The 23213-nt window shown below is 55.7% G+C and overlaps 1 protein-coding gene across 1 annotated transcript in view; it reads right to left on the bottom strand.

Moving 5' to 3' along the window:
* Positions 1-23213, bottom strand: part of RUNX3 (RUNX family transcription factor 3) — a gene marked incomplete at its 5' end in the record, with an annotated part of 56844 nt that overhangs the window by 9552 nt on the left and 24079 nt on the right. The window contains 2 exons of the mRNA XM_082494114.1: positions 3856-4020; positions 22091-22195. Coding sequence (XP_082350240.1) covers positions 3856-4020; positions 22091-22195 — 270 coding nt within the window. The remainder of the gene's footprint in view (positions 1-3855; positions 4021-22090; positions 22196-23213) is intronic.

Here is a 23213-nt window from a genome sequence, read left to right as displayed (position 1 = left end):
GTTAAAGCTGAGCAGTTTCCAGATCAGGAGATCTGAAAGCTCTTCACCAGCAAAGACGACGTCTCCCAAACCATTCAGCAGACATTAAGGCAGGGAGAGGCAGGACGGAGTTTGCGAAAGGATCCAGCGCTTACTGCTCTCCCCGAGAAGTCAAGGGCATTCGGTTTCGCTGGAGCAATACGAAGAGTGTGCAAGGGGATTTTAAGTGCATTAATCAAAACAGCTTGCTCCGTTACTGAGTAGATCAAATTTAAAATCACTTTGCAATTGTCCCCGTGTACGCAAGGCCCCTACATGCTGCCGGACAATGCACACAATTGCTTTTGAGTGGTTGAAGATGTTTCCACCACAAAGCTAGAACACAGGAGCCGGCTGCGTGGGCGGTCCTCCTCTGTTGCAATGGGAATAAAACGGTTCAGCATGAACCACTGCTGAAACACGGGCAAGGGCAAAGCTTCGCGCGGAGAATGGGGGGCTGCTGGGACCATCCCGGTTCTCCCCAGGAGGACATACGTCTGTCACCATCCCACTTCCCCAGAGCAAGGGGGCCCCAAGAAGTAGCCGAAGGCGGGCAGAAGCAAGTTCCTTTAACATCTTGCTTCACTTTTGAGAGCTACTTGATTTTTTTTTTTTTTTTTTTTTTTTTTTAAGAAGACAAAACTCGAAATGAAGCAAGCACGCAAGGCTCTGGCTTCGCGTGCCCCGTAATAAGGAACCATTTCAAGCCATCCTAATGACAGCTTGCTGTCTCGCTGCGGAGACGGGAGAGCCGGGATTTCAAAACCTCAGATTTTCCAGACCTCACTGGAGAAGTATTGGGCCAAATCCTCAACGGGGGCAAATGGTTCTGTGCTACTGAAGCCAGGGAAGCAGCACCAGGGATGCTGAGGGTCTGCCCTGCCTGGCTACTGGGCCTGGCTCTCATGACAGATAAGCTGGGTGAACTCAGAATTACCCTATTTTCCCCCCAAAGCAGTGGAAACGGGAATGAAATCTGGTCTGTGGAGGGATGCAAACGCCTGTCCCGTTCGCAGACAGGCGTGGGAAGGGATTGATTCGCTGCCCCTCTGCTCGGGGTAAAGTAAGACTGAAGCCACTGAAATACACTGACACGGGGCAGTGGGAAACCGGCGCGAGAGCAGGATCTGACCCGCTCGGCCGCGGTGCTGAGCACGCTCTCCTCCCATGTTTCCTGGCATGCCCTTCAGAAACGATCGGTTTTCTCTTACCGGGAGGTTTTTGGTTTGAGACCATTTAACCTCAGGATGATCATTTTACATGGGGGCTATTTATAACCTCCGGGGGCTGCTTTACTGAAAGTCTCCTGCAAAATGGCCGAGGGCCAGATTCGTCTCCCATTTACACCAGCATCCTTGCCGTGATCTCCACTGCGGCCACAGCCTTCGCTCCCGGGAAGGAAAGACAGTACTGGGCCAGAGCAAACACATCTCCAAAGGACCCCGATTCCTCCCGAAGATCAACACTGTCTCCCACACGTCTGTCTGCTTCAAAGCCCGAACCCCACGTGCTGCGTTCGGGGATTTGAGGTGCCCGAATCCCCCCCCCCCTCGGTGACCGAGGCTGTTTCTGAGCATCTCGCCTCCCCAGCCTGGTTTTGCCAGAAGCGGATTAGGAAGCGTTTGTGCAAACTGCTCGGTCAGCAGAAGCGGGAGGCCAACCACCTCCGGCGCGCGAGCGAGCGGAGGGCTGCTGGGCGTAGGTGCTCGCGGAGGGAAAACCTTCCTCGCCCCCCTCCCCGGCCCCCTTCTCGCCCGGGAACGGGGATGCAAAGATGCTCAAAACATTAAGGTTGGGAAACACCCAGGTAAAGGATCGCAGGGGCCGCGTGAACTCCTGCCTGCCCTTTTCGTCCCTCCTAACCGGTATCTCGTTATGCTTTTTGCTAATCGGCTTCTTGTGTGTGTTACCTAAGAACGTGCCAAGTCGTGAGAATTACAGGCCTGTTAACTCCTGTGTTGTTCTTGGCACGGGCCGGGCTCCACTTGCTTGGGTAAAAATTACGATCTTTGTGAATAAGCTGTGTGTGTGTGAGAGAGAGGGTTTTTTATTATTATTATTATTTTTATTATGATTGGTTGCAGTCAGCGTCGTGTCAAAAGGACGGGGCTGAGATTAAAATTACTGAGCTGATTCTGCTCCCAGTTACGCTGGTAAGAACCCGCAGTCATTTTAAGACGGTTCCTCCAACTTGGGAAGAAGGGAGCCAAGAGCAGAGCGTGCACGAACTGCCTATTGCAGCATTCCTGGTACTCTGGATTCACGCCACGGGAACGATTTGAGATGGCTAATTTTGTGTGTCTCCACTCCTGCTGTCACTTGACATTTGGGAATTTGGCACGGACAGTAGCTTGTGGCCAGTTTCATTTTTTGCTTGTTGAATTTGTGTCATCACCTGATTCTTTGCTCCAAACGACGCTCTTTGGGTTTCTGGCACTACGGGGGATTGGGCTAATTTAAAATACGCATCTTTTTTTTTCTCTTCCCCCAAGAATCTCTTTCTTTATTATGCGGCCGCTGGGATGAGCCTATAAAGCTCTTTCTCTCTCTCCCTCTCGCTTTTTTTAACAAAAATCAAATGATAATCCTACACAAAATGCCCGGGTTCTTCTCATATACTCTGCTAATATCAATGAAAATTCCAAGCATAAAGATTTGCATTTCAATGAGAAATAAATTAAATTTTCACTGTAATTTGGGGCTGGGAGGAGCGGGGCAGCTTTTACAGTTTAGGTAACGTTTTCAAACATGTTTTTGCGCCAGAGACACCCTCTTTGCCAATGACACCGAGGTTTTCAAACATCTACATCACTTCTGAAAACGCAGCGTAAAGGCTTTTGAAACTTTTCAGTCTGAAACCTTCCGATTGCCAAAACTCAAAGTGAAACCAGCTTAAATACTATCCCTTAGATCCCGTTGGGATTGCTGCTGATTCCCAAAGGCAAACACCACCAAGATGAAAAATGCATGGAAAAAGAGCGCGTTTCAGGTGCGGACAGGAGGACGGTCTCTCTTAATACGGGGGGGGGGGGGTTGTGTGTGTCCGGCCGTGCCGAGACGTGCGGCGAGCCGGGAGCGGGAGGGCAGCCGGGCATTTTCAACTGCAACGCGTAGTCGCGGGGCTGAAATTCAGGCGCACGGGAATTAGCAGCCCGACCTCTCTCGGGTAACTCCGGTGGCAATTCCTACCTCTTTCCTGGCAACAGGCTACCCTGCAGATTGGCGGGGAACGCCCGAGGGCGCCGCTACGCTGACGGCAAATACGGGAAGAGCAAAGCCTCTGTACGTGTGTGTGTGCGCGCGCGCACGCGTGCGCCCATGCAGGTGTGCATACGTGTGGGGAATTATGCTGGAGCCGGGTGATGGATCACCAGACTTGGCATAAACGCAACGCAACAAGATAAGAAACCATTCGGATTAGCATGTAAAGTATAATACACCCTTTCTAGTTGATGCTTAACTGTCTGCGCGGGCGCCTTCATGTCAAAGAAGCTGCTGGATTCAAAGCACGTTGCTCTGATCTCCCCTGCGTTCCTGCTGAAACTGCTTGGTTTTTCCTATACCTAATGGCACAGGGAGAGAAATCGCCCGGGTTTACGATTCAGCGAGGCACCTGCTGATTTAATGGGTGCAAAAAGGCTTCCAGGGTCAAGGAATCCACCCAACCCCCTCCCTGGGCCGTCCCTGCAGCGGGACTCCTTACTCAGGGCAGAGCTGGACTCCAGCCCTAAAGCGCCATCCGCCGGGAGGTGGGGACGGCTCCGCTCCCTGCCCGGCCGTGTCGGGAGCACGAAGGTTTCGGGGTGCGACGCCGGGCTGGGGCACCCAGCCAGTTACCTTGTATTGGAGTTTGAGCCTGGGACCCAAAGTGGCTCGGGGTGCTGAGGGATCCGCGGGGGTTGGGTGTTGTTGGGGTGACTCTCATGGACTGGCGCAGCCGTTCCAGCTCCCCGTAGCGGTCGGTGAAGGGTTTGGCTTGGTCTTCTAGCTTTTGTCTGTGCCCTGGAACATGATAAGAGAGTCTGATATCTAATCGGTTACCCTTTGGCTCCAGCACCCCGGTTAAACACAAACTCAGCGCAGTCTCCATCTTTGTGGTTCGCTGTTCTTCACATGGGGGTGATGCGTGGCGGCCCCGGCGGAGACCGGCTCTCCGGGGGCTTTGCACGGCACACGCACACGGGAAGACCTCGCAGTTCAGACAGATGAAACCTGCTGGAGAAGGGACACAGACCGACCCACGCAGGAGGCCCCACATCACCCGGCAAGTCAGCGTCGGACCGAGGAGCAGGATGTGGGCGCCAGGGTCAGGATGCCCCGTGCCATGCCTACACCAGCCCTCGCTGGCTCTGAACCAGGAGAGGAGACACCTGCAAGGCAGGAGGAACCCCATCTCCTGGCAGGGCGGCAACCGGGGAAGCAGCAAAGGAAATATTGAATTTAAAGCATTTTCGGCAGCGTTTGCTCAGTCCACAAAGAATAAACTCTCATCTTACTCCGGCTCAGCCCCCAGCTCTGCCCACCCAACGGGGCCGGAGCCGAGCAGGGCAGGAGGAGGCGCGGGAGGAGGGATGGGAGCAGCCCGTCCCGTCCCACACCTTGGCCATCTCACTTTGCTTCTCTCTGTTCCTCTTCTCCTACCCGTAAAACGGGGAGACTATTCACCCGCCTGCCCCGGGCAGGGCAGCAACTAATGAGCATTTGTAAAGCACTCCCAGCTCCTTAGGTAGCAGCTGCTGGAACAGGGCAATAATTATTAAATTTATGCTAATTGTCCCGAGGCAAGAGGCGCATGAAATACACTTGATACATAACTTTCGCATTTTACTATATTAATCATCGCCGAACGGCTTCACTCTCTCTGGGCCGGATTCCAGTCTCAGTTACACCCGCACAAAGCTGGAGGGACTCCAGAGAAGCCGGAGCTGCTTCAGTTTTACATCGGTGCCGGGTTCAGACTTTGGATTCTCCTTGTTCTTTACCTGCCGCAGCCAGACGGCCCTGCAACACCCCCAGCTCGTTGCACCTGCCATGAAAGGACCTTTCCCAAGGTGGCAAACGCCTTATCCCGGCGTCATCGAGAGCAGAGCTCGGGGGCACTGGAGGTGTGCGGGCACGCCGGGGCGGTGGGAGAGGAGCTGGGAAGAAACCCTTCCGCAGCTCTTCTGAGAGCTGAGCCTTATCAGATCCAGCCCTCCGGCCCAACATCCACCAAGACAAGCTCAGTTCTCGGTGGCTTTTAAGAAGAAAAGCGACGCATCTGAAAAGCGCAAAATGCAGCCACCTCTTGCTCGCACCCCCCCTTCCCTCCCCCCCTCACATCTGCGCAGCCTGAGCTCGGTGTCCATTTATAGCAAACTCACAGAAAGTCCCCAGACTTCCCCCTCTTTAAATCTGATGTCTGATATCTTCTGATCTCGCGCTTGCTTGGCTCCTCGAGCTCCGGCTGCCCTTGCCAGGCTGTCTGCGGAGACGCCGGACGGCCCGGGTGGGAGAGGAGAGCATCGACTCCGGAGGGGATCCCGCGCTCCCAGCTGAGCTCCCAGTCACACCGTCGTGCCACGGGTATCCCAACAGCAAACCGCCCCCGCCACGGTTTTTGAGGGGTTCTGACCCCCCCCGGGAGCTCTGCATCCAGGTGAGCCCCACCGTCCCCTCCAAACTCTACAAGCCCCAGGCTCCCGGGCGTGTAAAAGTCCAAGCGGAATGAAAACACGGTGACACCAGAGAACAAAACTTGGTCAGGACAACTGCCCAGCAGAAAGCAAAAGCCAGCGGCACTTTGAAAACGTATTTTCCCTGCTCTGTGAAGTAAACCAAGGAAACCTCAAATCAACACCCTAAACTATCTCTTCTAATCTCTGCGCGCCCCTGGACCTCGGGCATCTCTGCGTTATCTGAGGGCCTTCGGAGACGTGAGCAGCATCTGCCACACGGCGTTTGTGCCTTCCCCAAGGGGGAACGCGTGTGCAGCGAGGTGTCTTGTTTTGGTCCGCATTTTATTATTTCAGTATGCATTTGGGCACAGAAGAAGAAAAGTAGGTTTGCGTTTTTACCTTTAACGCATTTCCTCAGACAGAGCTTAGCAGAGAAGCCAAAAGGACTTCAAAGACCGAGTTCCACAGAAATTTAATGGAAACGAAATTCTCTGCCTCTGTCTCAGCTGAAACCCTATCCTGCAGTAGTATCTGGCATGCGACGGAGAAAATCCTGAAAAATAAATCAAGTGATCTCTACGCTGATAATGTTTTTAAAGATTATTCAGCCGTACGACTTAACCGAGGGCTTCATGTGGCTGCATCACGGTGCGCTGTGGTTGCTCCGGTCCCCGTGCTGCCTGAACGCAAACGCAGCCCCGTGGGGATTTTAAGCCTCAAGTAAATAGCGGTGCTGTACTTACACCTTCTAAAAGGGGCTGGTTTGCGGGGAGACCCAGCAATTACCAGGAAAAAAACCCCAAACCTAAAACTATCCTGATAAAAAGAAAGTAGAAAACTTGACGCCAATAGAAGTCAAGGCAAACACTCGTTTAGGAGTGAAAACCCAGAGGAGAGCTGTGGTGGGATCAGGACCCTCCCCGGCTCTCCGAGACCCTCTCTGGTTCGTATCTCACCCCGTCTCCACGGGCAGCGCTAAACCATACAAAACCAGGCAGCGAATGAGTTAAAACCCACCAGTTTGGACTGCCAACCCCCTTTGGTACAGGCTGTCTCCCCAGGACTTCCTGCCGCTTGTCACTTCGAGTGAGGGACGTCAGACTTTGTCACGCAAGAGAGAATCGCTATTAATGGGTTTCTTTCATCAGAACAACCTGAGCTTTTTAATTTCTGCAGCGGTTGGCTTCATTAAAAGCCCTTCCCCATCTACCCACAGCTGTCACGGAGAGGAAACCAATGCCGTCAAGCGAACAATAGCTCATACCTTAGAGAAGAGGAAGGTGGTTTCTAGCTTAACCCAAGGACTGAGTCAAAGCCTCCCGAAGTCCGTGGGCGGATTTTCAATCGACTTCGAACCGCTCCAGACCTCATCCCAAGAACTCTGTCTGAGAAGTCTTACTCACCCCGACCTGTGAATTTTTGGGGCGTGAAACCTGCTGTTGGGTTGGAGCTTTTGCCCTTTTGCGTTTCCAGCCGGGCCAGCACCGGCTTGCAGGTCAATATTTATGGAAACAACAGTCCTCAGCGCTATAAAATGATGGCAGCTACTGACCTTAGGCACTTCTTGTCAACAGCGCGAGGGTTTTAACGCTGGATTGGGTTTCCGAATCAGTTAACTCCGATATTGAATATGACATGATGTAAACATTGACAGATCACCTACGATCCTGATGTAATAACAAGATCTGTATCAGCATATCAAACAAACGATCCCATTGAACACTTCCACAGCTGGAAGAGCCGATGTGAATTTGACACTTTAGGCCAGTAATAAGAAGCATACTGGAAGTTTTGGGTGTTTCCTTGGAATGCAGACAGCGAAACAGTGTGCGCCGTGCTGCAGCTCAGACCCTCAAAGCGATGATTGAAAGACATGCTTTCTGCATTAAAACATCTCAAAGACCAAACAGATCCTGCTCTTCCTTCTAGGAGCGCGCAACCTGACGCGGCTTCCGACGCTGGGACCCGGATGGGGTTTCCAGGCGATGGGGGGGCTGTCCACGGTGTTTGCCATGAGCAGCTTACTTCCCCAGGTGATGGAGATGCGGAATACAAAGCTGATCAAAGGCAGAAAGGGGCTCCAGGAACTTCATGGCTTGAGTGATACCAAAAGCTCAGAGCTGGCAGGTTTGATTTGAACCCCCCCGTCTGGGGTGCCTGGGGGTCCCGGTCCCCAGTTCATCTGTGTTTAGATGGGGTTACAGTTGGGAGAGAAGAGGAGCAGCACAGCCCGCTCTCTGCCCTCGGCGGGTTCGGATGCGGGTGTCACGTTTGTCCCCGTCCCCCGCCGTAGCTCTGTGCTACCAAAGGACGGGAGAGCAGATGGTGGGAAGTGGCTTGGCCCTCCCCAGACGTCTTGCTGCGAAACGCTGGCGGCAAGCTGGAGCGAAGGAAACGCGGAGCGTTTCAGCTCGGGGGGGGGATGTTCATTAACACACACACATTTGCAGATCATTTCCTTAGATCCGCTGAGGAGGAGACAAGAACCAGGAGATGGTGGCGTAGGCTGGGGCAGCAGCTCGAGCTGAGCCATCAGCGGCCACAGAGGCCCCCGCTCGTCCACCGTCAAAGCAAGGCTGCAAGGATGCCACCGGCAAGCTCCCACCATCCTCCACCCAAGGCTCTACTCAGATACGAACAGCCCAACTCCGCGGCTCAGCCAAAAAGGAGCTCACCAGCAGCGGCTCGCGCAGCCGCGCCGCGCACAACCCGGTGGCTTCGTCTCTACACGTCCGTGAGAACGCACCACAAGAAAGCAATCAGCAGCGGATACAACTCTGTCTCGATGTGCAAAACACCTTTCAAATCCCTCCTGTAGCCCTCAAAACAGGCACTTCAGAGAGACACGGCAATGCTCTACAGAGGGTTGAATTTTTTCCCAGTCTGAGTCTCGGCTAGACTATCAAGTCCCAGCATGTGCTCCAGAAACAAGCCACATGTGAAACGCCTGTGTTATGGGAACAGCAGGCCTGTCCCTTACAGCAGATGTTGGGGTGGTTTCATCTTTGCACACCTATAACACAAGACGTGAACAGCCCTCAGGTTTTCCCTGGAAACCCACCTCCGGCTCGAGACTCACCATGGGAAATTCCCGGCCGAGAAGAATTTGGTGGAGCCAGCGGAAAGAGGGAAGGGAGGACAGCACGGAGACGAGAACCGGGCTGCCGGGCAGCTGGAAGGGACTCAAACGGGACATCTCCATGGAGGATGATGAAGATCTCCACTGAGCTCCGGTGAGCGGCAGCGGCCGGCAAGTGCCGACGCTACTTCAGCCCGCTTCTAAAAGCCGAAGCCCAGAAGTTCACAGGAGGAAAACGTTAGAAGGAACTGTCCCTTCTGCTGCCGAACAAAGTCAAGCACAGATAACTCATTATTCACATGTTTGAAGTTGGCCTGCTTACGCCATTTGGAAAGAGAATCAGTCACGGCGAGGCTTTGCTTTGGTTTCCTCTGGCTTTCGTGAGACACTACCGCTACTGTCTTTCTCCGGCTCGGAGAGAAAGGGGAGTGTGTCGCAATGCGCCTCGGCTCGCATGTCCTGGCAGAGGATTTACACCGACTCGAACAACGAAAGGAAAATAATATTTAAGGGGGTGGGGGAGAGAATTAGAGAGGGGAAAAAGAAAAAAAAAAAAAAAAAAAAAAAGCTGCTAATTTATAAAGCTTTTTTAGCTGGTGGTGGTCCGAGATGAATTGGCTGCCTCTAAAAGGATGAAAATAAATATCCCTCTTTTTGAAGGAAATAGGCTGGCTCCCGGCCAGCTGGCAGGAAGCATAGAGATATGTTGCACTTACAGTAGGGGTTTTTTTTTGGTTTTTTTTTTTTTTTTTACTGTCTGAAGCTCCAGCAGCGGGAGAGATGTTCGTTCTAGGCGGGCTGGTATTGATTAGCCGGCTTTGCGAGCCCCCGGTCTCCTCTGGCTTACGGCTTAGTCCCTCGGCTTTGCCTCTGCCTCTCTCCCTGCCCGCCCTGCGCCGGGAGGCTTCTGCTAAACCCCCCGGTGGCCTTTTATCGCCCTGGGAGACCCCAAAACTAAGCCCTCTGGAAGGAAAACAAAGCAGGGCATTAATTCCGATTATTTAAACAGAAATCTCAGGTAGCATTTCCAAAACCTCCCGGGATGCGAGAGCCGTGGCCCGTGTTGAAATCAAAAGGAACATCACACCCAAACTTCCATGCAACTTCAGCACAGATCCCTGAAGGACGCGGGCTCCCCATTCCCGGGGTTTCAGCGGGGGGACTGAGTCCTTCTGGATTTGCAGAAGTATTTAAAGCACTTCAGAGCGCAGGTAAAGCTGGGGGCATTCTCAGCGGCAGACCGGGTAAATTCATCAGGTTTGAGCATTTAGCCCACTCACGCTTTGCTGCAGATCCCCGCAAGTGCTTTCCCGCATCTTTCCATCCTTAAAGACCTCCGAAAATCCAACTCTGAGACTGCAGAGTGAATTAGGTGGTTCTTAAAAGTTTTGATTTCTGGATCTGAAAATTGCACCCCGCGTATCACAAGGCAGCAGATGGGCACACGTCTGCGGGAAACGCAGCAGCTTTCGTAACAGGGTGCGAAACCCACCGGCCTCGCTGACTTCTTTGCCGTTGCTCCCATTCCCAGGAAGGCAAAATTCATTTATGGGCCGCGATCCAGTTCTCATGGAATTAGGTAAAACCCCCGATTCAAAGGTTGCAAAGCTGGGTGCTTGGAGGGAAGCAGACAGCCCTCGAGTACCTCCAGCTGGTGCTGCCTCAGTCACGTCTGAGATCAGATTTTCAACTGCGCAGAGGAGCTGTCGCTACGCACATCAGTGGAGCGATGCCAATTTACAGTGAGTTCATGCCTGCTATCTAACAACCCGAAATGGGACCTGCGTGGTACCAGTACAGCTGGTTTTTCCCAGTTAATAACCTGTTCCATTAGGGCAAGCGCATCAAATTCCTTTGGGTGACACTGGTTAAGCACACTCTGCCCAGCACGGGGAGGACCATCTGCTGGGTCCAGACCTGTGCAAGGAACGTGCCGTGGTACAGCTAATGGATACGGGATGTCTCTGACGCCGCGGGGACAGGCGGCAGCCCGCTGGCCATCGCAGCGTCTCGCCAGCCGGTCCTGCGCTCTCGGTAACACAGCGCAACCCGGATCGGCCCCAAAACTTTCCCAAGGTTTGAGGATGCTGAGCGCTGGGTTTCCCCTTTGCCCCAGGACAGAGCTGGAGCCGAGCCCCGACATTTGAATGTTAATATCCCCCGATCCCAGGATTGAGCTCCAAGCTCCATCTCCAGAGACTGGCTGGTATGTCGGATAATTACAGCTCCTGCCGAGCTTTGCCAGCACACAACAACGCAACGCTATAAGCAAGAGCCCCAGAGCAACGCTACCTGCACAGCACCCTTAATCCTCTCTGCAACGCTGCTCCTCCAAAGCCAAAAAAGCAGAGCCGTGCACGGGCGAACTGCAGGCGGAGGGGCTGCGCCCGGCTCCGTGGCCGCGGGCAGCATGGCGATGGGATGTGCTCGGCCGGGAACCTCCGTGCGGGGCAGCACAGTGGCACAGGGCTCGGCTGCTCGGCACCTTCCCGCTGCCCTGGTCCTCGCTGTGAGGGCTCGGAGGCGGGACGGGCCCCGCGGATGCTCTGCGCTTGCGGGGTCCCCTCTTTGTCCCTCCCCTCTCTCCCCCCTCTCCCACTACAGCGTGAAGATTCACTGGAAAGAGCAAGATAACATAATGCAAAATCATGTCTAAGCACCTTCCGCTGCAGGATATGATTTATCTCTGGCTGACTGCAGAACAGGTGACTGGTCTCCGGCAGCGGAAGAGAAGGGTCTTAGGAACTAAATTTCATCTCGCTCTGAGTCAAATCCTCTTCCTCCCTCCACCACATCATTAAAGTGATTGGTTGCGCCGATAAGCCCTTTCGAGGGGGGGAAACGAGATGTGTCCTGCCCTGACATCTGATGTGATCTTGTGGTTTTGTTTGACAGTTCTGGTCCTTCAGCTGTTGTCTTCCTTGAAATGAAACTTGCCTTTTAGCATCGACTCCCCCCTCCCCTTCTTTTCCAACCCGTGACCCTTCGCACCGTCCTCCTGAGCCCGCAAACCCCGCGGGGCTGCGCCGCGTTCGTAACCCCGCGACACGCAGCCCCAGCTACGGCGCGGTAACTCCTCGCCGCCGACAGCCTCCACGTACGTGCAACGCTCCCGCATCACCCGCAGCCCTGCAGGTTATTAGACCCACTTTACAAATGGGTAAACTGAGGCACTGAGGCAAAACACTGCCCCTTTGCAAAGCTCACCAACATCCTTCCCGCAATGCTCCCAACTGCTCCTTCTGAGTGCCGGCACGTCCCGTCACCTGCATCCCGCGCCAGCCCGCTTGGCCCTCTGCACATCTCCCTCCGGGCCGTGCCGCTGGACCCCGCGGGAATTTCTTTTGCTATTTATTCGTACAGCACCTGGCACAGCTCACCCCCGCGCCCGGCATCGAAACACCGCCGACATCCTTCTGGAAGAAGCCTTCGACAAAACTTAATTCTCCAAACATCCCCCATCCACCAGAGGATCCTTTTGCTCCGGTTTCATCTCTTCCAAAAGACACTATATCAATACCCACTTCTCTGATTCTGCTGTATTTTGAAAGCCAGAGCAGGAGCAGGTATGCTTCTTCCACCCCAGCTGAGAAGCGTGCACGGGGGTTTTCCCCGAAGCTTTCAAAAGCAGGAGGTGCTGCAACCAATTTCAACAAAGATCTCTTTGTACAATGCAACCAAAATAATTTCCCCGTTCTGACTCCCAATACTGCGTCGCTTCGAAAATACTGGTCATTTTTAAGTGAAATGGTTTTTGAAGTTATTATGCGCCAGGGGATTACAGAAGGAGAATCCACTATATGTGGCAAATTAAACAATTAGAAGAGTGAATTTACTGGAGCCCATATAATTTCGGTTGCTCTATTAATTAATAATTAATTAATAATACTTCTTTCGAGGCCGGGATTACAGCCCAGGCGATGCAAACCCCTGGCTTTGAGCACGGTCGGGCAACCTTTGTCCCCACTCTGCTCTCCCCCGGGGAAACGGTCCTCAAGCCCCCGACACCGGGCGTCCCCTGGGGCGTCCCCGTGGGTGTCCCCTGGGGCGTCCCCGTGCCCTGCCGAGGGGCGAGCGGGTCCCGCGTGGGGCTTTGGGGAGGGAGGGGAGGGGGGGTGTCTCGCACAGCCTGACCCACAGAAACCCAGTGCCGGGCTGCTTTTCTCCCCGTGGGATTTCTATCCACCCACCCCGCCCAGAGCTGAGCCCCGACCCCCCCTCGCCTCGTCTTTGCAGGATTGGACCCCGAAGGGGTTAACTGGATAGCAGTGCCTATAAGAAATGAGAGGAGGAGGTAGTTTAACATAATTGCTTGCGATGCATGTATCAACAGCGGTCCCGAACTGCCTCTGCAAGAAAACAATGCCCTGGACGGTCTCGGCAGATACCAAAGGGTGCAAATTTCCCCGCTGGGATCAAAACACATTAGCGATGGGAATACAAACAGAGAAACCCTCCTTCGCAGCAAGTACCGATTTGCAAGGGCTCCTGCGTGAACTCGGGAGCCCCGAGCCTCGCGCCGGCGTCTCCTCATCCCTCCCCACCGCCCGCGGGTCTCCTCCGTGCTCCCAGGGATGCGGGTTCAGCCTCCTCCTTTGCCTCCCGCCCCGCCGCTCGCTGCAAAGGCCCCGCTTAACGGGGCGTTCGGCAGGTTTTTAAGGGATCTGGTGGATGGAGGGGGAGAGCGGGGGGGTACGTCGTGCCCTGCTCGAGCTGCCTGCTGGGGCGTGCAGCGATGGCACCGACGGCTCCCAGCCCCTCACCCCCGGCTGGCCTTTGCTTGTCATTTGTCCCCATCCAAAAAGCAAACGGGACAGGGGAGGGTGGGATGGGGCTGGGCGGTCGGGGTGGCGGGGGCTCTCCAGCACCGTCCGTGCCACTGCCCCATCCCAGGCACCACCAAGCCCAACGGCAGCCGGAGGCACAGCGGAGAAAACGCCGATAAAACTAAAATACTACAATACCTCGCGTGCCCACTGAGGATTTCCCACGCCTGCCTTGTGCCAGGACACCCCAAAAAGCCTACACCCCATCCAAAGCCCTTTCACACCTCCAGGTAGGAGCCTCCGCAGGGCTGGATCAGCGCGGGGAGAAGCGGAGACCCACGAGCTCTACACAGGCTCCGACCAGCCGAACCGGAGGCTGGAGCGCAGCCGGGATGAGCCTGATGGCCCCGGGCAGCATCAGCCCAAGGGCCACCGCGAGGAAGCCCCACCGCAGGTCCCCCACCAGCGAGAGCGATGCCGAAGCTCCCGGGCGGTCCTACGGAGCCCGCGGGGGTTTCTTTAAACATCCGTCTCAAGCGGCTGCAGCGCGTCCAGAGCAGAGCGTTAATAAGGAAGCGAGAAAGCGTCCCTCCGGATTTCCTCCTCTTCCTCCCCGGGGAAGGGGAGAGGTCTCGAGAAGTGGGAAATTGACATTATTTTAAGCACCGCATTTTAAACTAGAACAAATTATAGCAATTTTACGTTGACAAATGATTGTCCGGGAAGCGGTGAGGTCATTTATTTATTTAAATGATCATGCTGGTTTGATTGATTTAGTTGTTTGGGGTTTTTTTTTTTTTCCTTATTTCCCCCCCTCCCCCTTTTTTTTTTTTTTTTTTCCCTCCCCTAATTCCCGGACAGACTGGGAAATGTCTGTGTATTTATATCTAGCTAAGGGCAAGCAGGGGAATAAAACAAAAGACCCTAATAATACCCCAAACTATCACCCCACGGGAGCACTTCAGCACCGAGCCTGCTTTTAATTACAGAAACATCTCGAGTTCAAGTTTTAGGCATCCCCACGAGGGCGCCTTTTTGCCAAGATAAAGATCTGAAGCCGTACAATGCTGGCACGGCGCAGCCCCCGGCCTGGGTCTCCATCCCGGCTTCCGAAAAGCGCCAAGACCCTCGAATAATTCATTATCTCTTCGCCCGGCGCTTGCCAAAGCCGTATCAAACCTCCGAGGGTAAACGGCGCAGCAAAGACGGGGTGGCACCGCCCCGGGCACACTGCACACTGGGGGGGTCCCAAAACTGCCCGTAGGAATATGGCAAGAGGGGGTCGTTCTGCCCTCGCTCCTCTTTGGCTCCCATTCCCCCAACCCCCTCCAACTGCCCCTCTTCCTCATCCTCCGCTGTTTTAGGCTGTCCCTCGCTGACCTGCGCCCACGGCCGCTATTCCGTAGGTCCCCATTTCCCCACGTGCCGGGAATGGGAGCGCTATACATTTTATTTCACCACCCAGCATCACGGAGCTGCCGCGCCGGAGGGCCACGACGCATCGCCCCGAGCCGCGTCCGAGTCCCGCAGAGCTCCTCCAGGTCCCCACGTTCTCTCAAAATTGCTTTGAATCATATCAAAACCGCGAGACCACCTTTTCTCCCCACGTGCGGAGGGAGCACACTGGGGATTTACACAACCCCCTCCCCCCCCCGCCGCCGCACGGGTCCACGGGACAAAGCATCCCGAGAGCGGACAGCCAAAATCCCCGCCGGGCTGGGGGGCAAATGGCAGCATTGCCGGGGGGTTCCCGGCATCGGCTCCACTCCCTGCCTTTCCCAAAGGTGCCGGCGGTTTCCCTTCCGTGAAGCGGAGTGTCCGGCAGGGCCGGGATGTGATGGGTGAATTCATGGATCAGCCACTTTTCCCAAAGGTAAGGGGGAACCTTCCTGCTTTGCCTTTCTCTCTTTTCCTCCCCCCCAAACCGGTGCAAACGAGGGAAGCCTTAACGAGATGCTCTTCGTTACAAGCAATCACCAAGGAGTCGGAAATCTCGCCAGAAACCAGAAATCAATGCTTTTAAAGAGGCGACAACCCAAAAGTTTAGCAAGGACATAACCAACTCCGCGATACGTTAAACACACCGTTTTGTACTTCTGATGCCATTTCAGCCGTTAAGGCACGAAAATACGACACTGCTGAAGGCACCGAGTTTGCTGTACGCCAGGAAAACCTGCAAGGTCGTGCCACGGGGAAGCCCCCAACGCCGAACCCCCCCCAAAACCGAGCGCGAGGGGCTGACTCAGCTCTTCGGCCTCGGCTCTGGGCGAGCTGCCTTCAAATAAACACTCGGGGGCACAGAGGCGGTTTGGGGTCTGAGCCCGGTGCTGAGCCGAGAGGGTGGCGGGGAGGGACATGGCTGCGGGGACACGCACGGACCGTCTCCGCGTGTGGCACCGTCCCAATTAAAGCACCGCAGCTTCCCACCGCAGTGCGTGGCAAACGCAATTCCCACGTGCTCGGCCTTCCACCCCCCCCACCCCCTGCCCAAAATCTGCAGGTCCAGTTGGGCAGGATGGGAGGCTCCAATTAGGGCAGCACCAGCTTATAGGGGAGGCCCGGCGATTCCCAGTTGTTAGCATCATATCGGGGTCCCTACGGAGCTTATTCTGATTAATGGGGCGGAATATTGCACCGCTTCCCTCTTCCCTGAAAAAAACGGGTTGTGAGTTTTGCTATTCCTGGTAGTAAATCTCAGGCTCATCGGCAGCCACGAGGGATGAGGAAAGGTGCGGGGGGATGGCTCGCCTTGCTAGCACAGTCCCGCGCATCCTTTTTCTCCCTGGCCTCAAGCTGGAGCATCCACTAGGAATAAAAGGAAAAAAAAAAAAACAAAACAAAACAAAAAACCAAACCCACAGCACAGACTTCTCTGAACTCAAGAAAAATGGATTCAGATGCACCTTAAATAAAAAAAAAAAAAAAAAAAACAAAAAAAACAACCAACCGAAAGTGAGAAAGGCTTTTTCCGGGTGGTTTGCGGAGGCGCCGGGGTCGGGGGAGCCGGGGCGGCGCTGGGCGTGGGATGGGAACGGAGATGGAGGTGAGATATGGGGTGTGGGCAGCGGGGCCGAGGTGTGTCCGGGCTGGACGGGGTGGTTCAGGGCGCTGCTTTTATCGGCAGGGCTTCGAGATGGATAGGGAAGCCGCAGCGAGGTATGTGTCATCCCCGGGAAGTGCTGATACAACCCCTTCTCCTCCCCGGCCGCCACCGGGGCGGCGCAAGCGCGGGGCTGGGGGCACCCTCCTCCGCGGCCGCCCCGATATTAACAGCAGCAAAGCTCTCTCCAGGCTGGATTTACAGACAGGATTTTCCCCTTTACAGCAAATCTTTCTCCCAGTTTGGTTTGTGTGGGGTTTTTTTTTTTTTTTTTTGTCTTTTTTACCCCCTATTTGAAGGCGTGAGCCCCCCTCCCCCCCAGCGCACGGGATGCTCGAGGGCAGCCAGCACCCAAACCGCAGCCTTGCGCCCACTGACCGCCGGCACCTCGGGGACACGGATGCCACTAACCCCTTGCGCAGGTGGGGACGAGGGGGTTTCCACCCTCCGCAGATCCCAAACCCATCGTTTCCCGGCCGGGCCGCGGCTCGGGCGCGGGGGGCAGGCGGGGAGGGAAACCCTCACCCAGCTGAAGCTCTCAAAAAACACGAAAGCAAAAAAGCGGCGGTTCTTGGAACCGACTCAGAGCCGTGGGAGGTGAGAAGCCGTTCCACCCGCCGGCTCTGTGCCGCGCGAGGCGGGAGACGGATCGGCGGACACTGGGCTGTCCCCTCTGGGGTGGCACCGCTCCCGGCGCGGCCCCATCGCTCCCTCCCCGGGGACACGGCCAGAAGGAGCCTTTTGGGGGGGGGAAGAGCAGCCACAGAGGGGGATTTGTGCCCGTGCAGGATGGGGCCCAGCCAAAAAAAAGCCCTGCAGGGACACGATGGAGAGCATGGGGACACGCTGCCGGCACGGACTGCGGTCACACCAAGGGGGGACACGACCGAAGGCACCGAATCTCTGACGCGCACACCCAAAACGAGCAGAGTGGGAGACACCGACCACCGTCACCGGCGCCTCCGCCAACGTTCCCACCTCCCCGGCACCATCGGCACAAACGGGGGCTCTGGGCACACTCACAGCCAGAGGGATGGTTTTAACCCCGCGTGAGCACAGCTGGGTACAGATGTGCTTCCCAACAAGGCTTACGGCGGGTGATCGCGTCCTCTTGGTCCCCCTCTCCTCCTCGCCACGGTGGCCGGGACAGCGGGGATGGGGTGGAAATCAGAAACACGGGGTTAAAGGGCAAAGGGGGTTTATAAAGGTTAAGGAAGACTGAACGGCAGCTGAGAAAAAGTCACAAGGGAGGAAGAAAAGGCATTTAAAGGAAAAAAAAAAAAAATAAAGAAAAAGACTTTACACGAGTTCCCAGGAGATGGGCGAGAAGTGCTGCCAGGGGGAGTCGGGAGGAGGAGGGCAGAAGCATCAGCAGAGAGGAGGGGAAGGGACGGGGACGGGGATGGGGACAGGGATGGAGATGGGGACGGGGACGGGGATGGCAGCCAGCAGGTGGGTGGGATGGGGGAGGCCCTGGAGATGCTCCCGTCTTCCCAGGAACAGCATCCCGTAGAGCTTCCCGCTATCCGTTTTTTCCACTTTCTGCTGCTTGTGGATTATTCGGCAAGCAGGCGGGGACAGGAGAGGGCTCTGCAGCAGGGCTGCAGCTCGGGCGAGTCGGGCTCCTGCTAAATAAATTGCTACAGAGAGAGGGGGGAAAAAGAAAAAAAAAAAAGAAGGAAATTCCACAGGAAGTTCAAATATTTTATTACTTCCTGTTTGCACAAAGTATGTCAACACTTGGCACCCGCTGCGCCATTTGTTTAGAGCTAAGGTGTCAACTTGAAAAAAAAAAAAAAAAAAAAAAAAAAAAAAGTCCTTTTTCGCTCCAGATCTGACCCAGAAAGAGCCTGAGCGCAAGGAAAAAAATAAAAAAAAAATAAAAAAAAAAAATCAAAACTCTTGGTGTGAGCGGGGCGCTCGGGAGGGAGCCCTGCAGGGGGTTCCCAGGGACCACGGCGCGGCAGCCCGGACGGTGCCTCGGCCAAAGCCATCGCCGTTATCGGCCCCTGGAGCCGCCCCTCGCTCGGCTGAGGGTCCTTCGAAGGAGGGCGCTCGGGGGTCCCCATCCCCGCGGTGCAGCTCTGCTGGGTCCCCCCACCGCCCCGCGGGGGGCTCCGCCTGTCACCCCCTCCCTCCCCCCCCCCTGCGATTTCTCCCCCAACTCAGCTTGATTCCAAACTCCTCAGAAGTTTTTGGGTTTTGGTTGTTTTTTTTTTTTTTTTTTCCTGGGCGCAGCTTTAGTTAAAAGACTTGCTCAAGGGCTGAGATGAAGCGATGGGACAGGGGTGGAAAATTAATGGGATGCTCAGAGGTGGGGCATGGAGCCCAGCCGTGTTTCTGACCAAAAAAAAAAAAAAAAAAAAAAAAAAAAAAGAAACAAACAAAAAAAACCCCAAACCTCCACGAGAACGTTTTGCTTGGAGGAATTTCGCCGCATCTGAGAAGACGATGCCCAGGGCTTTCCCAGGATACCAAGACAAATGGCCAATTCTTTCCACGTTAAGGGCGAAGGGCGCTTTTCGGCCCGCTCGCGCCGGCCCCACAGCAGCCTCCGGCGCGGGTCCCGCGCAACGGCGCCCAACGCGCACCGCGTCCCACTCATTGCCAACGCCACGGCCAAGAAAGGGGAAAAAAACCCCAAACATCTATTTTTACGTGCGCACCCATATATATGCGCATACATACACATATACGTACTTACATATATATATGTTAAAAAGTATATATAATATACGTACACACACATAAAAATTGCAATTCCTGCTGGCAGCTCTCCCCTCCCAAAGCCAAGCAGGGGAAGGCAGCGCCAGCCAGCGCCTTTGGCCCACGGCGGTGATTACCGGGGCTTTACCGGCTCCAGTTGCCGGCCGGTGAGCCCGGCGGGTGCCGGAGAGCCACCCAGTGGCAGGTTAACCGGGAAAACCACTTTGGGTTTCCACGCGCGAGTCCGGATGGTTTTGCAGCCGGTATTTCCACACCGAGAGTTTCTGCAGAAGAGTGCGGGGAGGGAAGGGCAAAGGGCACGACTTAAATTTTTTTTTGTTTGTTTTTCATCCCAGGTTCATTACAAAATGCCAACCAGTGCGGCAAAGATGGGGTTTTGTTCTTTCCCCCCCCCCCCGATGCAAGACACTGGGTTTTCACCAAACATGAATTGAAGCGCCAGGGTCAAACCGGGCATCGAAGTAGGACCTCTACTGCCAACAAATCTATGATCATCCGAAAAAAAAAAATCCCCGAAAGCCACAACTTGGGGCTGAACTCCTTCGATCAGCAATTTACGGGCTGTGGGGGTGCAGGGATGGAGGAGAGATGGCCCTTTGGGGTCCACACGAGGTGAGGGCATAAGCGGTGAATCAACACCGCACAGACCTCCTTAAGGAGCTGCACCTCCGGCACAAATGTTTTGAAGTCCACAAATCATGAAAACAAAAAACAAAAAAAAAAAAAAAAAAAAAGAAAAAAAAAAAAAGGAGAAAACTGCTGACCTTGCAGCCCGGACGGCGTCCCGGGGAGGGCATCCCTCGGGCACACCGAGCCAGAGCCAGGCCAAGCCGCTCCATCCTCCGGTTTTGTCTAATTACGCCAAACGAAGGCACGGCCCCAACCCAACCAGCGCAGGGCGCGCGTGCCCACGGCTCAGCCCCCCCTCCTCCCCCCCCCCCCCCCCAGCTCCCCGCCGGGCTACAAAGCCTTCGCCTCCCTATCAGAAAATTTAAATTAAAGATGGGGAGCGATGGGCTGAGATGTTGAAATTCCGGAGGAGCGGGTGTGATTCAGCGGGGGTTCGGCCAGCGCCGGCTATCGCTGGAGTCAGAGCAAACCAAACGCTAAGAGTAGTAACTATCTCGCCTCGTATTATTATTTATGTATTCCTGATGATTATTATTATTATTATTAGAAAGGCGATCTGATGCGGCGGATAAGGGGCTGAGCCAGGAGTCAGGAGACCTGATTTCTATTCCTGACCTGGAAGAGTTGTGAAATTCCCTGCCCAAAACCTTGCCCGCTTTCCCCTCCCGGCGCCGGCGCAGCCCGTTCCCACCGCGCCCCGCGGCTGCTTGCCGCAGCCCCACGGCAGCCACCTGCCTGCTCTTTCGGGCTTAAAAGATGATGAGGGGGGTGGTGGGGTTGGGGGGGTGGTGGAAAAAAAAACCCAACCCAAAACCCAACAACCAACAAACCGAGAGCGCTGCATCGCCTGGATGCCGGCTTTGCAAATCCAGCCTGGCAGCTCGACAGGCTGCCGTAAAGCCTCTCCCGCTGCGAAATAAAAAAAAAAAAAATAAAAATATCAAGTTGGGGGGGTGGTGGGGGGGGGTGGTAATGGGGGGAAGAAAATCCAACAAACCCCTCCGCGAAGCAAAAAACCCCCCTCCCCCTGGCCCCACCTCAAGGGGGGGGCGCCGATGGCCCGACGACAGCGTCCACAGAAAATATTTTCGAAAGCGTATTTAGAAGGATCAAACTGTTTCCCTTCAATTTGGGCACTGACAGCTTTACACGCAAAGGGGAACAAACTCGGCTTTATAGTCCCCGGGGTGGCGCGGAGCGAGCGGGAAGGTGAAGCCGGAGCAACAAAGCCGGAGACGGAGGCCCTGGGGACGAGATCCCACCCCACGGAGGCAAATAATTCCTGATGGAAAGAGGAAACTCCTCCGGCCGCGAGCGCCGGAGCGCTTCCCCGCGCTCCTCCGCTCCCGGGAGATGCCAAGGTGAGCTCAAACCGCCCCCCCAGCCCAGAGGCAGCGTCCCGCAGCCAGCGGAGCCCACGCCACCAAAACAGAACGACGTTTCTGCGGTCGAATCGTCTCTTTGGTTTCTCTCGCGCAGCGCAGCCCCCGGCCGCGGGCGCTGCCAGCCGGAGCCTTTGACGACCCGAAAGCGAAACCTCCGCTAACCAAAAGGGGAAGGTGCTCTCCGAGCTCTCCTGGGCCCGTGCGGACAGACAGGCAAATAAAAGCAGGGCGCGGAGGAAACCTGCGAACGTTTTTAGTTTAATAATTGGCGAGGCGGCCACCGGAGGTGGGCACAGCATCTCTGGTTTGGTACCCGCCCCCCTCCCCCCCCCCCCCCCCCCCCAAACACCCCGTGCGCCGCCGGATTTGAATCCTCTGTATTTTTGCCTTCGAAGCCCAAAGCGTTCTCCCTCCATCCCAACCACCAGGAGGGCTGGAGCTACAAAACCCTCCTTCCGCGACGGGATACGGAGCGCGGCGCGAGCGGGCAGCCCGCAGGGACACGCGCCGTGCCGAGAAAATAAAAGCAGCCGAGCCGTGGCCGCCACCGCGCGCGCGCTCCGCCATGCCGCCGCCAGCTCGTTAGCTCTGCGCCCTGACAACGGTGCCTGTCCCCGGCTGGCCTCGCCCGGCCGCAGGAGCATCCCGCATCCTTCGGCCACGGAGATCCCTCCATCCCCCTCCCCGCCGCGCTTCGCAGGGGCGGCCAAATAAAAGACATCACTTACTTCGTGGCTCCCGGGGTCCGTCCACAGTCACTTTAATGGCTCGGTGATAGGTGGCCACTTGGGTGGGGTTGGTGAACACGGTGATGGTCAGGGTGAAGCTTTTTCCTAAGGAAGGCGGAGGGGGAAGAGAAATGAGGATATTCGCGTGGGCTCAGCTCTCGTGGGAGCGCAAGGCTCCTGCCGCAGCAAGCTCAAACGCAAATCTCCCCGTCCAGCAAATTACGGCACACACATCATTTAATTTTATGAGACATCACTGCCGGGACACAAAGCTCGGCCGGGACACAAAGCTCGGCCGGCCCCCGCTGGGGTTCCGCCGGCCGCGGCAGAGGGAGGCTTGGACCCGGTTCAGGGCGGGAGACAGGACCTTCTGGGATGCAAAAGTCACTTATGTCCCCCCCTGTCCCCATATCGACCCCTCCACCCACAGCAGCTTCCCGGTGCCCTCCCGCTCGGATGCTTCCCCTTTTTCCCATGGGAATCCAGCCCTGCAACACAGCGCCCAACGCAGGACACCCTCTGCGAGGGATGGATTTGGGTCCATCCCATGGGATGCTCCTGCGGGAACAAGCTGGGGAGATGGCATCAGTCTGTAGGCAACAGGTGCTGCCATTTGCTGGGGACACCCGGTGGCTTTGGCCCCACGGACGCACCTACACGGGGACGTTTGGAAGGGAGCTGCGCCGGGCTCTCGGCCGTACGGGCACCCCCGGCACCCGCAGCCCACACACGGGGGTCGGGGCCAGAAATTGGAAACTGGACGATGGGGACTGAATCCAGTCAGCTTCGGCCACCAGAAGCGGCCACCAGACAGGTGGCCCCACCGGCCGCGGGGACTGTCCCCTTCTCCCAGCCCTGACCAGACAGCAGGAACCCGCTGCTGGGAAAAGGTTCGGATATCATCACAGGGGCGGTTCAGAGATGCTTTTGAAGCACCGGGCTTGTCACCTTTTTTTTTTTTTTTTTAATTAAACAAACAAATAAATAAATAAAAAGAATTGGGGGGATAAAGCAGTGAAAACCTCTTGGGAGGGCAACGTGGCGGGAACGCAACAGCGACCCCTCGCTCCAGCGGAGCCAGCTTTCCATGCACAGCCCCGCAACCGCTTTCGTCACCACGGAG

Source organism: Vanellus vanellus (genome assembly GCF_965231255.1).
Source record: "Vanellus vanellus genome assembly, chromosome: 22".
NCBI classification, from domain to species: Eukaryota; Metazoa; Chordata; class Aves; order Charadriiformes; family Charadriidae; genus Vanellus; species Vanellus vanellus.
This window is presented reverse-complemented; position numbering and strand designations above follow the sequence as displayed.